Source organism: Phyllopteryx taeniolatus, chromosome 13 (genome assembly GCF_024500385.1).
Source record: "Phyllopteryx taeniolatus isolate TA_2022b chromosome 13, UOR_Ptae_1.2, whole genome shotgun sequence".
Taxonomy (NCBI): domain Eukaryota; kingdom Metazoa; phylum Chordata; class Actinopteri; order Syngnathiformes; family Syngnathidae; genus Phyllopteryx; species Phyllopteryx taeniolatus.
In genome coordinates, this window is record NC_084514.1 from 21657444 (window position 1) to 21674938 (window position 17495).

Sequence of the window (17495 nt, forward strand, 5' to 3'; positions counted from 1 at the left end):
CCCGCTTCCTACCCGAAGATAGCTGGGATAGGCTCCAGCACGCCCGCGACCCTTGTGAGGAGAAGCGGCTTGGAAGATGGATGGATGGATGTCCAAATGAAATTAAAATTTCATCCAAAAATGATTTAAAGTAATAGAGAATCACAAACTTGAAATGGACTCAGAAATGTATTGCACAATCCTAATGTGCGTCTGTATATATTGTATTTTACATTACATTTACTGCACCTCAAATCTATCAAACTGAGTCACCTTACTTACCTTCTGTTAGTCTTTATTTACATATCATACCACTTTTTACTCAAATAGAGGTTGGGGTCGTTTATCTACTTCAGAAGAGGAGCAGGTGTCAATTATGGGAGAGGCCTTTATTTGTTCGATGCATTTTTTTAAAAATACAATATTGTATAAAAATATTATATTGATTTTCTCATTTCCTCCTACAAATAATGATGCTATCTGACAAGTTTCGGGAGAATGGCGTTCAACTGGAGTTTACTCAACGTAAAATCTTATATACTGCACAGGGATCCTGTTTAAAGCATTTGCTAATACGCCACACTTTAATTAATCTGAGAGATTTTTTTTAAAGTGCTTCTGTGCTTATATTTTGGTTAGCAGAGTTCAAATGAGATCAGCCATTAACACTTAAATGTGGATGTGTGAGCGATAGCATCTATGAAAGGTAAGTAAGAAGTAATTATTGTTACACTACTAATGTCTGTTTTTCCTGGGTAGAAAAGATAGGCGTTTGTCATAAGTAGATGTTTAACGGCGACTAATTAGGATTTGGTATCTACGTAATTGTGGGATGGCCACCATTTGACAAAATATGTCAAGTATTCAAAAGATGCTTATTTTTACCTTGTACTGTAGACAGTAGACCACAGACATACTGGAGACTGTACAATAGCAGTGTTGGTTTCCACAAAGGCTCCGATGTTTTAAATGCTCCAAAAACGCTGCTGTTGTGAAAACACCCTTGTCATGCATCTTACATTGTTTTCAGTTTTTTGTCAGTGGGGATAGTTTGACTATGTCATCTGTTAGTCCTTTTTTGTTGTCATATAATAAATGCCAAAATCCTCTTTCGGTCTCAAATAAACAGCCGATCACTTTATATAAAGAGTCCTTTCATAAAAACATGGTTTGCTGTCATTTATTGTGTGGGTATTTTTCACACTACAGGCTGTTGAAACCCAGTTGGAATAGTGCTGTTGAAACCCAGTTGGAATTGATGACACTGACAAACACAAACAATTGATGACACTGACAAACACTCATTGAGATACAATGGCAACACAGCCCATGTGCTGACATAATTGAGACGCTTGTATCTAATTAATGGTTGCTAAGTAGTCATTCAACGTGAACCCCTGATTTCCTCTTTTTGACTTTGATTATCACACAGATTAGATGCATTGATGCAAGAATGCAGACATACGTGCTCACATGCTGATTGTGCAGCTGTCTTTTTATTAAACAGCCAATTAATTTCTGCCTTCATTACCTAATTGTGGTGAGGGAATGGGACTGCTAAACGGCCAATCAAGATGTAATTGTGCTTGTGGAGGCTTTGTTTTAATGACCTTCTATCTTGAAACACCCAGTAGTCTCCCCTCAGTCCCTCATGTGTTACTTCTGTGGATGACATCTGGCATGATGGAGGTGCCTGTTGTTCTCTAATGTTCTTTTAGAAAAGACTCGAGTGACAGCAGTTGTGATGGTTGTGTGCAGAGTATAAAAGTTTGCAGTATAATACAGCTTCAGTTTGAAACTGTACACGCTGGGAGCAACATATCTACACTTTTTGCTTAATATGATTAGGTGTAAGTATTGCAGTATTGTTTGATTAGGAAAATTATTGTTATCCTTACAGAATTTTTTGTGCCTTTTATACACAAAGGAATACATAATGGTTTGAGATTAAACCACAGTGGAACCTCGATTTAACATACTACTAGGGGTTGCAGCCGATTGTCCGTTATCTTGAAGCACTTTTGTGTGGCCATATGCACCCATATTACTGTAGAGTAAAAAAATATTGTTTTATATACTTTTTTGTGGCCAAAGACACCTAGTACAGTACAATGTTATTGTAAAAAAATATAAAAAAGGTTGAAAATGTTTGAAAAGTTTTACATTTTATCCAGACTTACCACGCTAGTGTGCTTTAGACATTGTTGATGGGCAAGTCAAGGCGAGTCGCTTTCATGAGCTGCGAGGCATTAGTGTGCTTCCAATTTCCGAATTCGTTGCCATAGACGAACGGCTTGACAAAAAAAAAATGTTACTGTACCAAAAATAGCATGTTCCAGACTCCAGAGACTTGTGTGTCATATTCCATCCATCCATCCATCCATCCATCCATTTTCTACCGCTTATCCGAGGTCGGGTCGCGGGGGCAGTAGCTTTAGCAGGGACGCCCAGACTTCCCTCTCCCTACCCACTTCATCCATCTCTTCCGGGGGGATCCCGAGGCGTTCCCAGGCAAGCCGAAGGATGTACTCTCTCCAGCGTGTCCTGGGTCGTCCCCAGGATCTCCTCCCGGTGGGACGTGCCCGGAACACCTCGTCCGGGAGGCATCCGAATCAGATGCCCCAGCCACCTCATCTGGCTCCTCTCGATGTGAAGGAGCAGCGGCTCTACTCTGGGATCCTCCCGGATGACCGAGCTTCTCACCCTATCTCTAAGGGAGAGCCCGGACACCCTGCGGAGGAAACTCATTTCGGCCGCTTGTATCCCGGATCTTGTTCTTTCGGTCACGACCCACAGCTCGTGACCATAGGTGAGGGTAGGAACGCAGATCGACCGGTAAATCGAGAGCTTCGCCTTTCGGCTTAGCTCCTTCTTTACCACAACGAATCGATATAAAGTCCGCATCACTGGAGACGCTGCACAGATCCGCCTGTCGATCTCCCGTTCCATTCTTCCGTCACTCGTGAACAAGACCCCAAGATACTTGAACTCCTCCACTTGTGGCAGGATCTCATCCCCGACCTGGAGAGGGCACGCCACCCTTTTCCGACTGAGGACCATGGTCTCAGATTTGGAGGTGCTGATTCTCATCCCAGCCGCTTCACACTCGGCTGCGAACTCCTCCAGTGAGAGTTGGAGGTCACGGCTTGATGAAGCCAACAGAACCACATCATCTGCAAAAAGCAGAGATGCAATACTGAGGCCACCAAACCGGACCCCCTCTACGCCTGAGAGGGTAAAGCTGGTCCACTGTTCCACGGCCAGGACGAAAGCCACACTGCTCCTCCTGACTCTGAGATTCAACTTCCCGACGGACCCACCTCTCCAGCACCCCTGAATAGACCTTACCAGGGAGGCTGAGGAGTGTGATCCCCCTGTAGTTGGAACACATCCTCTTAGAAAAGGGGACCACCACCCCAGTCTTCCAATCCAGAGGCACTGTCCTCGATGTCCAGGCGATGTTGCAGAGACGTGTCAACCAGGACAGCCCTACAACATCCAGAGCCTTGAGGAACTCCGGGCGAATCTCATCCACCCCCGGGGCCTTGCCACCGAGGAGCTTTTTAACCACCTCAGTAACCTCAACCCCAGAGATAGGAGAGCCCGCCTCAGAGAACACAGACTCTGCTCCCTCATGGGAAGGTGTGTCGGTGGAATTGAGGAGGTCTTCGAAGTATTCTCCCTACCGGCTCACAACGTCCCGAGTCGAGGTCAGCAGCGCCCCATCCCCACTATACACAGTGTTGATGGTGCACTGCTTTCCCCTCCTGAGACGCCGGATGGTGGACCAGAATTTCCTCGAAGCCGTACGGAAGTCTTTCTCCATGGCCTCACCAAACTCCTCCCATGCCCGAGTTTTTGCTTCAGCGACCACCAAAGCTGCATTCCGCTTGGCCAGCCGGTACCCATCAGCTGCCTCAGGAGTCCCATGGGTGCAGGCCCGGCCACCAGGCGCTCTCCTTCGAACCCCACCTCCAGGCCTGGCTCCAGAGGGGGGCCCCGGTGACCCGCGTCCGGGCAAGGGAAACCTGAGTCCATAATTTGTCTTCTTCATAAGGGGTCTTTGTCATATTCCTCTTAAAGTTAACACCAAAGCCATGTGCAGCCTCTATACGGAGAGCTCTATGCGACAATAGATAGAAATACTGCCATCAGAGCTGCCACGTTAATGCATGGCCTGGAAATCTAGCCACATTCAACATGGCCACTAAATGTCAATATATTGCCTTTGATGGAATGTTGCCACATTCAACATGACCGTCACATAGGCACAGGATGGACGTCTGTTGGTTGGATCGTGTCATATTGTATATCTGTGACCTGGAAATGTGTCCCAGTTTCTGCCTATATTGCGCCACAGTGCCAGTAAACAACAGCGGCCAATTCTGGAACTAACAGACTGTGTCAACGCCGGTTTAAGTGACAACCGGAAACTATTTTTCGAAACATGTACTGTTCAGACAGTCCGTTACTTCCAATATCAGTTAAATTGGGGTCCGTTAAATCAAGGTTCGACTGTACATTGGTTTCAATTAATACTGCTTTCAAGCATTGAGGTTCTGTGAGAATTCAGCATAAGTCAAAGTAACTATGAAATACTTGGATACTGACAATAAATGATAATAATTGGGGATGCATCGTTGAAATTTTTTTCAGACTGATTATGAATACTGTGACATTTTAGTACACTCTGATACCAAGTGCCGATGCTTGACAATGCCATTACCTCTTGCCATTTTGATACGATCAAATATTGTTAGAAAATACAATATTTAATGAACATGGAGGCGGCACGGTGGACGACTGGTTAGAGCGTCAGCCTCACAGTTCTGAGGACCCGGGTTCAATCCCCGGCCCCGCCTGTGTGGAGTTTGCATGTTCTCCCCGTGCCTGCGTGGGTTTTCTCCCACATCCCAAAAAACATGCATTCATTGGAGACTCTAAATTGCCCGTAGGCGTGACTGTGAGTGCGAATGGTTGTTTGTTTCTATGTGCCCTGCGATTGGCTGGCAACCAGTTCAGGGTGTACCCCGCCTCCTGCCCGATGACAGCTGGGATAGGCTCCAGCACGCCCGCGACCCGAGTGAGGAGAAGCGGCTCAGAAAATGGATGGATGGATGGATGAACATGGAATACATTTTACTCAAATATAACACGTTTATACACAAAAAAATCATCCTATTCTACATGCCCGGGAGTTCTACATAGGTATTGTATATGTGCTGCTTCTGCTGTGCACGCCTTGGCCTCCATGGTACAGCTATGCGGCTGACAAATACGTAGAGCTGATGAAAAGGCACAAAGAAAAATGTTGCAGCAAAGATGCAGTAATTGTAGAAAGAATATATGACAGGGAGTATTCTTATATCATCTTCCTATATGTCTTGTTGCAACTTTTGCTAAAATATTTATTTATTTTTTATACTGCGACATTGATGCTATTCTTTAGCTTGTCTATAACGTTTTGTCTTATGTGTAAGCATTAAGATAGCAGATTAAGATCGCAGACGTTTGCAAGACGAAGCTTCCCAAATCCCATATTGTCGTAAACTGATATGTGTCCCATGTCCAATGTACAAAATGTAACCTGTATAGCAAACTCTCCACCAAGTCTTTTAAACCATAAAGCCCACTGTCCTTTTCTCTTTCCAACAAAAACAAGCCATAGTCTATCTCTCCAAAATCAAGGTTATCCCAGGTACTTTTTCCTCTGTTCAACAAAATATAATCTATAATCCCATCTGTCCCAGTTACTTTTCCTCTGTTTGACAAAATACAGTCCATAATCCACCCACGAGTCCTCTGTTGATTATCTACCACGTTACTGCATAGTTTATAATTTCCACACACAGCCTGTGGTGTCAGTTTCCCCCTCTAAACAAGACAATGTTTGAGCATGTCTTGATTATCGTCATCAAAATTTTTATTTAATCTGTTCATGGTCTTTTTGATCCCTTACCAGTAACAGTTTTACTGGTTCTGGAGAGGATCCGTGAAATTGAACTGTACACCTTACAGTTTCTCGTTCACGTTGCTCTGATCTTGCAGTTTCTTCTCAGGATAAAAGCTTCTCGGGCATTAACATTGTTCACATACACCTTCAGATCCCTTTAATTTTTTCCCTTGTCGCAGAAGATCCGTTTTGTGTTCACGATTTACAAATGGCAAATGATTGCGGGCTTAGTCTTGTTGCTTCATGGCAATGTGTGACATGCTGCAATGTTTCTTTCATCCAGATGTATGTCTTTTTCCTCAAAAAAATGCAGAACTCGTCTTTATAAGGTTTGCAGATCTTTGGTCGCCGCGTCCTCGATAACATTTCTGAAATATGTAATAGCTTTAGCATATGAGTGGGGTTTAATACATAGAGCAGTCATTATGACATCTTCCATTCTGCTGTATTGTTCTAAATGGTCAATCCGCTTCTCCAGTTCCAGGGCGCCGCCATCTTGTTATCGTAATATGAGACGATTTTACATTTATATAGGTTCACCGTCATAACGGGCCTCCGAGGGAAACCATAACTCTGATGTGGCCTGTGACAAAAATTAGTTTGACACCCCTGGATAGTGTAGGACATGCTAGTAAAGTGGTATTGGGTGTTGTAGTGTTGGATAATTTTTACGAGTAAGAGTACGAGTACAGACATACAGTATCTGCACCGTTACTGGTATTGGTATTGGTGCATCCCTTATAAGAATAGGGGAATTTTTAGATATTTATTTATAAACACTCTCCCAGAAAGTACAGGCTTTATTTTTACAGTTATGTTATCATTAAAAACACTCATGAGGTTACTTGAGAGTCAAACTAAATGTTGGCACAGAGTAGAAGTATAAAATCAGTCTCAGCCTAAAAGAAGCTCATGCAAAAAAAGTGAACTAGTATACTTTCTGGTTTTAGTCTAGGTAGGTCATCAGATTCTCCAAATTAAACTATTTGGAAAAAATGTGATAATTTGGCACCATCATCCCATTTATCATGAATAAAATGTATTTGTTACAAAAGGGGCATCTAGCATCTATTTACTTTGGTAATAGCAACACGCAAACTGTCATCTTTCAAAAAGCGCCTTTTTTAGTACTGTATGAAGGAATCTTCTATATTCATGATTGCCGTTTCTTAAAACCTTTAAGAGGCTACACATTGTGAATCAGACATGATGTAAACATAAGCAGAAATACCTGAAGAAGTGCCAGGAGGAGCACATTATATAAAATAACCCTGGGCAGACAGTCTCGATTATTGTTTTTTTTGCATGTTCCCCATCTGTAAATACTGTATGTTTTTGCTGGTTATCTTTAATGAGAGTTCCATGCATTCATTTTAAACAGAATGTTTTGATGTTGAGTATTGAGTATTGAGTTGAGTATTGTTTTTGTAATTCTCATCATACCTTCATATAAGAATGTTTAATGCACATTTCTGAAGTCTGTTTATTACAAATTATCATTCTGTTTTTGTCACAGATTAAGCTGGCTAACAAATACAGCTCTTCAGATGATCAGGTATGCAACATATGCCTACCTCAAATATTTGAAATCACAGGCACAAGCTTGCTCTCTGTTTGAGAATACTAATAATTATGTACTAGTATTACAGCTGTACATTCAGATTATCTCCCTTTTACATTTTTCTTTTGTATGATGCGCTAACTACGACAATGACACTGTAAATCCTCAAATACTGGCCCAATTAGTCGCCTGTGCTTCAATGTCGCCTTTTACACCCCTCCCCCCCCCCAAAATATGATACTTTCAGGTAGCTATAATTATCTTTACTGTTTACACCAAGTGGTACAGTGGAAAGTTTTGTTTGATACATCCGGATTTGGGATGTGTTTCATCAGCAGGTGTGTCGATGGGATGCTCATAGCTCCATGAGCTCTGTAAAAAAAAAGTGCTACATCATAGCAGTAAAACAGCATGTAATAACAAACACAAATATCTTTGAATCCCTAAACAGCCCTTTTGTTTTTCACCCATTCTATTACATACCCAAGAAGAACACAAAGGTGAAATTTGAAAGCACGCTTTATTCTTTAGACAAACCAGTTGTAAACAAACTATTCACTTACAAATCAATAAAACACAACAAAAAAATACTCACAGGGTTCCTTCGCAACTATGGACAAAGGGAAAACTATGGAATTTGATTTCATAAATTTCCAGCTGTGGAAAAGTATGGAAAATGGAAACTATTGTATGGAAAAATTATTATGTTTCCAACACTGTTACAACAGCTCTATTTTGTAAAAGAAAAAAAAATGGAGGTGGATTCTGATTGGCTCAGAAAATTCCATTGGTGTACATTATCAGCTGCTTGAGACGTTCGAAGGGTGGACATTATCAGCTGTCCACCCTTCGAACGTCTCAAGTAGTTCCTGTCAAAAAATCATGACATTGTTCCAAATTAATGTTCAGTATCCTAAGATGTTAGATTACACGGGCAAACAAAGCAACCTGAACAAATAAACTTGAAGTATTCTGTGGACAGAAATGAGTGAATTTAAAACAATAATGAGTGATTGAATCATTTACTTTATTTGGTAATGACAACACCTTTGATGACTGCGATGCTCCTGAGGAATTGAGGGAAAAATGAATAGACAGAAGCGGCACAGATGTCATATACTGCCGTCCAGTTCCATTATTAGAGCCGGGAGGGCGCTGTGTGTCCTCTCTCTCCCCCCTCCCCTCTCTTTTTTTCAGCACCTGTCTTGAATCAGCCTCATCACCACCGGTTTATATAAGCCTGCCTGTTTCTGGAAATCCTCGTCCAAGTATTGCAGCCTCTCCTAGCGATAGCTGTACTTATACTATATATATATATATATATATATATATATGTATATATATATGTATATATATATATATATATATATATATATATATGTATATATGTATATATGTATGACTCTCTGGCTTCTTTTTTGTTGAAAAGAAAGACACCACTCGTCGCCCATGTATCGACAACTGGGGTCTCAATGAGATCACCGTCAAAAATAAATCTCCGCTTCCCCTCATCGACCCCTCGTTTGAACCCCTCTGCGACGCCCGGATATTCACCAAGTTGGATCTACGGAACGCCTACCACCTCATCCGTATCCGAGAGGGGGTGAATGGAAAACCGCTTTTAACACCCCTCTCGGACACTTCGAATGCCAGGTCATGCCGTTTGGATTGACTAATGCCCCCGCTGTCTTCCAGACCTTCATTAATGACGTCCTGCGTGATATGCTGAACCGTTTTGTTTTTGTGTATTTAGATGACATACTCATTTTCTCCTGCTCCCTTGAAGAACATCACCGTCATGTACGCCAAGTCCTCCAACGCCTCCTCGAAAACCGCCTGTATGTTAAATCTGAAAAATGTGAATTCCACCTCTCCTCCGTACACTTCCCTGGCTATGTTATCTCTAAAGGACAACTACAACCCGACCCTACCAACATCCAAGCCGTTGTGAACTGGCCCACTCCCACCACCCGCAAAGTACTGCAACGTTTCCTTGGATTCGCCAATTTCTACCGTCGATTCATCCGTAATTACAGCAAGGTCGCAATTCCCCTCACTAGCCTCACATCCACCAGCTCCCCCTTTCAGTGGACCCCGGCAGTATCCCAAGCATTTAGTCAACTCAAGACCTTGTTCACCAGTGCGCCCATTTTTCGCCACCCTGACCCCTCCCTCCAATTCGTGGTCGAGGTTGACGTCTCAGACACGGGGGCAGGGGCTGCCTCTCGCAGCGGGACCCCACGACCCAGAAACTTCACCCCTGTGCCTTTTTTTCCCGTCGTCTGTCTCCTGCCGAGAGGAACTACGACGTCGGCAACCGAGAGCTACTGGCCATTGTATGGGCCTTGGAAGAGTGGAGGCACTGGCTGAAGGGGACTGAACTACCGTTCATCATTTGGACAGACCACACGAATCTCTCCTCCGCCAAAGGCCTTAACCCTCGACAAGCTTGCTGGGCTCTCTTCTTGAGCAGGTTTAATTTCAGTCTCTCCTCCTGTCCTGGCTCCAAAAACAGCAAACCAGATGCCCTGTCACGACTTTACTCACCCCCCTCCAGGCCTGATGAACCGGAACCCATCCTTCCTTCCTCGTGCTTCGTTGGAGCAGCCACTTGGCAGATCGAACAGGTGGTTCAGGAGGCCCAAATGACTCACCCGGATCCCAAGACCGGGCCTCCAAACCGCCTGTTTGTACCCGATTCCGCACGCTCTGACGTTCTTCAGTGGGCTCACAACTCCAAACTCACCTGTCATCCTGGCATCACCCGCACCATACAGTTCATCCAGCAGCATTTCTGGTGGCCCAGCCTTATTCAAGACACCCGGGAGTTCGTCCAAGCCTGCTCCGTCTGTGCCCAAGGGAAGTCTTCACACCTGCCCCCAGCTGGGCTGCTGTGTCCATTGCCTATCCCTAGCTTGGTCCCAGATCGCTCTGGACTTTGTTACCGGTCTACCTCCTTCTGAAGGTAACTATCATTCTCACTATTGTTGATCGCTTTTCCAAATCCGTCCATTACGTACCCCTACCATCCGCCTTCGATACTGCTAACCTCCTTGTCCAGTATGTCTTTATGTTGGCAACTTATTCCATTTGTGTATTCCCATCGATATTGTCTCTGACAGAGGTCCTCAGTTCTCATCCCTGGTATGGAATGAATTCTGTAAAGCGGTGGGCGCAGCAGCCAGCTTGTCGTCAGGATATCATCCGCAGACCAACGGGCAGACGGACCGGGCAAACCAGTCCCTTGAATCTGCCGTCCGTTGTGTTGCCGCAGGCAACCCCTCCTCCTGGAGCTCATTCCTCCCATGGATTGAGTACGCCCACAACTCACTCACCAGTTCCTCTACCGGTATGTCCCCATTCATGGCTTGCTATGGTTACCAACCCGCATTATTCAAAGAACAGAAGCAGGCAGTGGCAGTCCCCGCCGTCAAGGATCATCTCCGGAGAATCCAGGCAGTGTGGAAAGATGTCAGAGCGGCGTTGACCCGATCCGCCGCACGCAATAAACAGCTCGTGTACCGTCATCGCTCCCCGACGCCCGAATACAAGGTGGGCCAATCTGTCTGGCTTTCTTCTCACGACCTCCCGCTTCAGACAGAGTTCCGGAAACTCACTCCGCGTTTCCTTCCCCATTACCAAGATCATCAATCCCACTTCCGTCCAATTGAAGCTTCCACAGTCTGTGAAAATTAATCCCACATTGCACGTCTCTTTGCTGAAGCCTGTCTCCACCTGCGCCCTAAACCCGCTGGCCAAACCCCCTCCACCCCACAGGGTTATTGATGACCATCCGGCCTTCACGATGTTGCGCATCCTTGACGTGAGGCCTAGGGGGAGGGGGTTCCAGTACCTTGTCGACTGGGAAGGGTACGGGCCGGAGGAGCGTTCTTGGATTTCCCGGAAGCTCATTCTCGATCCTACTATTTTGGACGACTTCTACGCGGCTCACCCGGGAAAGCCTGGCAGGACGCCGGGAGGCGTCCGTTGAAGGGGAGGTACTGTCATATACTGCCCTGCAGTTCCATTATTGGAGCCGGGAGGGCGCTTTATGTCCTCTCTCCCCCAAGCCCTCTCTGTTTTCAGCAACTGTCTTCAATCAGCCTCATCACCACCGGTGTATATAAGCCTGCCTGTTCCCGGAAATCCTCGCCTAAGTATTGCAGCCTCTCCTTGCGGTACCACGGCCCACTTATGTCAAGTAAGCTATACTGTTCCTCGCTTCCCTTGTTAACTCTTGTGTCTCCTCGTTCCCAGTGCTCCCCTGTGTTCCTGACCCACGTCATTCCTGCCACCAAGCCAGCCGCCTGTTGTGTTCACTGCCTGCCACCTGTCCACGCCGCTGCCTGCCAACACATCCAGGACCACCTCCATAACCTTTCCTCAATAAACTGTTCATCATTTTACATCAGCCTCCGCCTGCTCTTGGGTCCAGCTACTCCCCACACGTGACAACACTGAGACATTTCCTGGCACAAAAACTGACAAACACGAACTGAATAGTTCACCACTGTTGTTTTGAATAATTTTTCAGCCGCAGTACAGTCAGCAAAGACGGACCGAGAGTACAGCTTTGCCAACCTGAGAGCTTATGAGTTAATTAAAGAAAAACCTGACAACCTGACTCTGACAACGTAATCGATCCAACCATCCATTTTCTGTACCGCTTATCCTCACTAGGGTCATGGGCATGCTGGAGCCTATCCCAGCTATTTTCGGGCGGGAGGCGGGGTACAACAGTACACCTGTACACATGTACGCCGGTCGAACATGCAAACTCCACACAGGCAATTTGAACCACGCTCCTCAGAACTGTGAGGCAGATGTGCTAACCAGTCATTCACCGTGCCGCCTGACAAAGTAATAATAAATAAAAATGTAATAAAAATTAACCAATGAAAATCTGATTGCTTTTGAATTGTGGTTCAACAGAAATATTGAATAAAACAAACTCATGAAACACGCCTGGACAAAAACGATACCCTTAACTATATATTTTGTTGCACAGGCGTGTGTGGCAATCACTGCAATCAAATGACTTTTGTAACTTTCAAGAAGACCTTTGCACCTCTCAGTAGGTGTTTTGTTCCACTCTTCATGAGCAAATTGTCTCCAGCTGTCTCAGGTTTTAAGGGTGCTTTCTCCAGACATCATGTTTCAGTTCCTTCCACAGAGGTTTAATAGGATTTAAATCAGGGTTCATAGAAGGCCCCTTCAGAATAGTCCAGTGTCTTGTTTGCTCTTAGCCATTCTTTGGCATCCGTAGCTGTGTTTTGGGTCATTATCCTGTTGCGAGACCCATGACCTGCGACTAAGACCAAGCTTTCCGACACTGGACAACACATTTCTCTCTAGAATACCTTGATAGTCCTGAGATTTCATTGTACCCGACATAGTTTCAAGACACACTGTCCCAGAGCCTCCTCCATGTTTCACAGTAAGGACAGTGTTTCTTTTCTTCATTTTTGCTTCTGTGAATATAGAGCACATGTGCCTTGCACAAAGGTTCCAGTTTTGTCTTGTCTGTCCATAGGACATTCTCCCAGAAATTCCAGTCTCAAGTTTCATTTTCAACAGTGGTGCCCTCCTAGGTCATCTTCCATGAAGTCCACTTTGGCTCAAACAACGACGCTGCCATCTGATACCCATGTCCCTTGACCTTGGAGTGCACCTTTGATTTCTTTGGAGGTTGTTCATGGCTCTTTTGTTACCATTTGTATTGTCTGTCTGCAGTTATGTCCTGGGAGTTTGGCCTACTGACTCACAATATCCACGGTTTGGTTCGTATCTCATTTTTGTGGTAACGGTTTTCGGTTCGGTGTACGTTGACTCTTAAGAAAATGTATTATGTCGAGGAACCAGAGATCTTACGTTGGGGAGATAAAGACCTGGAAGTACCACCGTAAGCTTATTGCTTCTCCCGGGTCTGTATTTGTTCTCACCAACTTAAGATCTGTGGTGATGCAATATGATTGTCTGCTACATCGCTGGAGGATATGATACAGATTACGTGTCTGCGCCGCCATCTTGGCTAACATGATACTGTGTAGTGGCATAACACTGTCGCCTCATTGGTAAATGAGAACCGCAAAAAAAAAGTCGCGGCTGTTATGAACGAAGGGAACAAATTCGAACCGAACCGAAACAGTAGAACCAAACTTTGACGGTTTTCAAAAACAGTTCCATCCCTAGTAATAATACAAACTGATTTTAATTGATGGTGGCACGGTGGACTACTGGTTAGCACATCTGCCTCACAGTTCTGAGGACGGGTTCAAATCCCGGCCCTACTTTTGTTCAGTTTGCATGTTCTCCCCGTCCCTGCGTGGGTTTTCTCCTGGCATTCCGGTTTCCTCCCACATCCCAAAAACATGCATGTTAGGTTAATTGAATACTTTAAATTGCCTGTAGGTGTGAATGTGAGTGCGAATGATTGTTTGTATATATGTGCCCTGCGATTGGCTGGCGACCAGTTCAGGGTGTACCCCGGCTCTCGCCCGAAGATAGCTGGGATAGGCTCCAGCACGCCCGTGACCCTAGTGAGGATAAGCGGTACAGAAAATGGATGGATGGATGGATTTTATCGTCATAACTATGGTTGTTATTTAAAATTTTCAAACTATAAAATCTGTTTGCTGGAATACTACATAGCATTTACATTCACTGAGAAAGTTATGGGATTGGAATGACTCTTCATAGTCAAGACCTCAGACGTTACTAGGGAAAAGAAATTGTTTGAGTAAAACTTTCAATTTTGACTACAAAACTTTCAGGACCTAAACTTTCATTAATTATTTTCGTTGGCAAGTGACCCTGGTCTAAGCGGGTTAATGCCCTTCTTTTGTACAATAAGGGATTAACTGAGAAATCTGGAAATTTGGGTCTGGAAAAAGTATGAAATTCTGAAGTCTAAAATGTGTAGTAACCATGTACTCAGGTTGAGCAATTGTAACGTTTATTTGACATACTATAGGATCTGCGTCTCTAACAGTGATGCACTATTGCTAGGAACCAAGATAAATGAACACCCGAATAGAAAATCCTGAGGCACTTACACATTCTATTTCAACCCTAACATAGGCACATGCACAGACATTTTTGGGGGGAGGTACTCAATCCAAAAAAGGCACCCATCGCCAAAATGATTCACACTATCCCCAGTCAACAAAACAGCTATTAACAACAGAGGTGAAGGGAAGGTAGAGTAGATATAAAACATCTATTCATCCCTGGTCAAGTTTTTGTAGTATTAAAAAATGAGACCAAGATAACATTTTAAAACGTTTAAAACGTTTTCCCACTATTGGTTAACCTATAACCTATACAAGACAAAAATAAATAACTGCAATAACATGGTCAAGTTTTTGTAGTATACAAAAATGAGACCAAGATAACATTTTAAAACGTTTAAAACGTTTTTCCACTATTAGTTAACCTATAACCTGTACAAGACAAAAATAAATAACTGCAATAACATGGTTGCACAAGTGCACACACACGCTTGTAAATGGGGATGTGTGTTCAGAATTTATCAGTTATATTCAAATTCATGTTAATGGGGGTCACCACTTGGGGTCTATGTGTGCAGGTGCCTAAACATAGTAGAAGTAACAATTATCCATGAAAAAATCAGTAGCTGTGTGCTTTACAATATCACAATCAATTGTGTAAATGAAGGCCTCTCAATTAAATGTCTTATACTCTGAAGTTGAGTAAACGAGTGGATTGTTATTCTCTTCATTTACAGATTGTTCACATGGGCTGGGCTTGTAAAAGATCAGAAGACGGGGCTGCTTCTCGAAAAACAACTTTCCAGTTCCTGGCCCTGAGAGGACAATATTTTCACATCTTCAGACGTCCACCGGTAATCAATGTTTAATAATGTTACGTTTTGATAAAAACTTAATTATCAGTAAATTCCATTTAGTTGAACTGCATGGTTGTGTGTTCATACTGTACCCAAAGTCCTTCATGAGATCTGAAATGTTTAGCCGCATTTCCAACTAGCAATTCATATTTTGTAAGTTATGCATTTTTTTAATTTTTGGGGGGCATCTTCATTTTCAAAATTTGTAAAGGGTCACAAAAAAATCCAACATGTCCCATCACACTTTTCATCACCCACTCCCTGGGCTAGTAGTTACAATAATATGGTAAAGTAGCTACTTTATTTGTTTGTGTTTGTTGAAGTTTCAAATAGTGGCAGCATCTGTATTACAAGGGAAAACAAAAGTACCCTACATTCAGTATGGCTCAAAAACAAAACAGATTAATGTTAACTGTAGTGAACCAAAGTGCTGTGTATCACTTGGTGGAAATGTGGCTTTTAAAACCAACAAAATGGAAAGAAAGACAAGTGTGATTTTGTACGGCTGCTTAGTGATATGTGATTGGCCCCGCTGTGGTGCTTGACTGGTGGCGTAGCTCCACAGTAAACATGATGACCCACAATGCGTGTATGGCCAGAATAGTTAAATGCTGTCGAAACAGGTTTGATCCATGTACTGTACTGTTACTGTACTGTACTCGACACTCGAGTGCCATAGTAGTATTCTTATTGTTGATTTCTTGTTAAATTTATCATTATTCTCATACCCTGACAGCTCTTCCTCAGTTCTGTCTGCGGTCACATTAGATCTTCAGTTTCTTTAGAGAAATTATTTTGTTGTGTCTTTGTTGTGTGTACCTGTTACTGACTTTTTCACATTTAAGTTCAAGGCAGGAACGTTGGGACACTTTCATGTCTAACTTTGGTTTGTTGGTTTGGAGGAGGTTGGTGATACTTTGTGAGTTGGTGTTTGTTCTGACAATCAGTTCCAACGACCTTTATTTTTCCGTAATTCAAACTTGAACCTAGTCTATAATCTTTGTTGTTCCCGTGTTGTTTTTTGTGCGTAATAACATTCGGACTTGCAGGTCACATTTTGTCAATAAAAGGAACAATGTTTCATCATTACAATTCATCATTATTTATATTTTGCCATAAAAATTCTATCTGTATAATAAAAGGTGAAAAAAAATATTTACTGTTTTATAACACTTTCCATTCCACAGTAAATGTTTGGGATGAGGAAGTATAAAAAAAGATAATAAAAAAAAGAAATAATTGTAAAATAATAATAAAAATGAAATAATGTGACACTGAACAGCGGTAGAGATACTGGATAAAAATAATTCTCAACTGACAGCCAGTAATTGTAAAGATAGAATGGAACCTCTTACTCACTTCAGTATTAATGGTCTGCTCGAAATGTTTCCATTTCCATTACACTACATTTACGTGCAAATGTAAGTGAAAATGTTTCCAATTGAATTCATTAAGTATATCAAACAGCGGCGGCATGGTGGAATACTGGTTAGCACATCTGCCTCACAATTCTGAGGACCCGGGTTCAAATCCGGCCTCGCCTGTGTGGAGTTTGCATGTTCTCTCCCTGCCTGCGTGGGTTTTCTCTGGGTACTCCGGTTTCCTCCCACATCCCAAAATCATGCATGGTAGGTTACTTGCAGACTCTAAGTTGCCCGTAGGTGTGAATGTGAGTGCGAATGATTGTTTGTTAATATGTGGCCTGCGATTGGCTGGCAACCAGTTCAGGGTGTACCGCGCCTCCTGCCCGATGATAGCTGGGATAGGCTCCAGCACGCCCGCGACCCTAGTGAGGAAAAGCGGCTCAGAAAATGGATGGATGGATGGAATATCCTACAGCACTCAATGCAAGGAAGCAAATCAGATCTTGTTTTTGAGAGTATACAGTATTACAATATGACTGTACAGGACTTCTAAATGTTAAGTGTTTTTAAGAGATTGCATTGCATGAAAGAGGTTGACTTTTTTTTTACCTGGAGTAATATCACAGTAGCCAGAGCTAGGTCACTCCAGGTCAATTATTAAAAGAAACACAGTGTTTGAATTATTATATTTTAATGTGATTAATCACTTTAAAGTAAAAATATATTTTACCGTAATTTCTCGTGTATAATGCGCACCCATATATAATGCGG

General features: G+C 43.3%; 2 protein-coding genes and 1 long non-coding RNA gene across 5 annotated transcripts in view; all 3 read left to right on the forward strand.

Annotated features, from left to right (window-relative positions):
• sntg2 (syntrophin, gamma 2) overlaps positions 1–17495 on the forward strand; it is a 117174-nt gene that overhangs the window by 73991 nt on the left and 25688 nt on the right. For all 3 annotated transcript variants that reach the window (XM_061795316.1, XM_061795315.1, XM_061795317.1), the window contains 2 exons: positions 7449–7487; positions 15241–15357. In XM_061795316.1, coding sequence (XP_061651300.1) covers positions 7449–7487; positions 15241–15357 — 156 coding nt within the window. The remainder of the gene's footprint in view (positions 1–7448; positions 7488–15240; positions 15358–17495) is intronic.
• On the forward strand, positions 8976–11528 carry LOC133487966 (uncharacterized). The gene is made up of 5 exons (XM_061795318.1): positions 8976–9146; positions 9247–10458; positions 10616–10807; positions 10894–11045; positions 11137–11528. Exons 3-5 carry the CDS (start codon positions 10645–10647, stop codon positions 11482–11484), a joined length of 663 nt encoding a protein of 220 aa, XP_061651302.1. The 5' UTR covers positions 8976–9146; positions 9247–10458; positions 10616–10644; the 3' UTR covers positions 11485–11528.
• On the forward strand, positions 11532–11899 carry LOC133487967 (uncharacterized). Its single transcript, XR_009791513.1, has 2 exons — positions 11532–11671; positions 11751–11899. It is a non-coding gene; the product is annotated as an uncharacterized LOC133487967 (long non-coding RNA).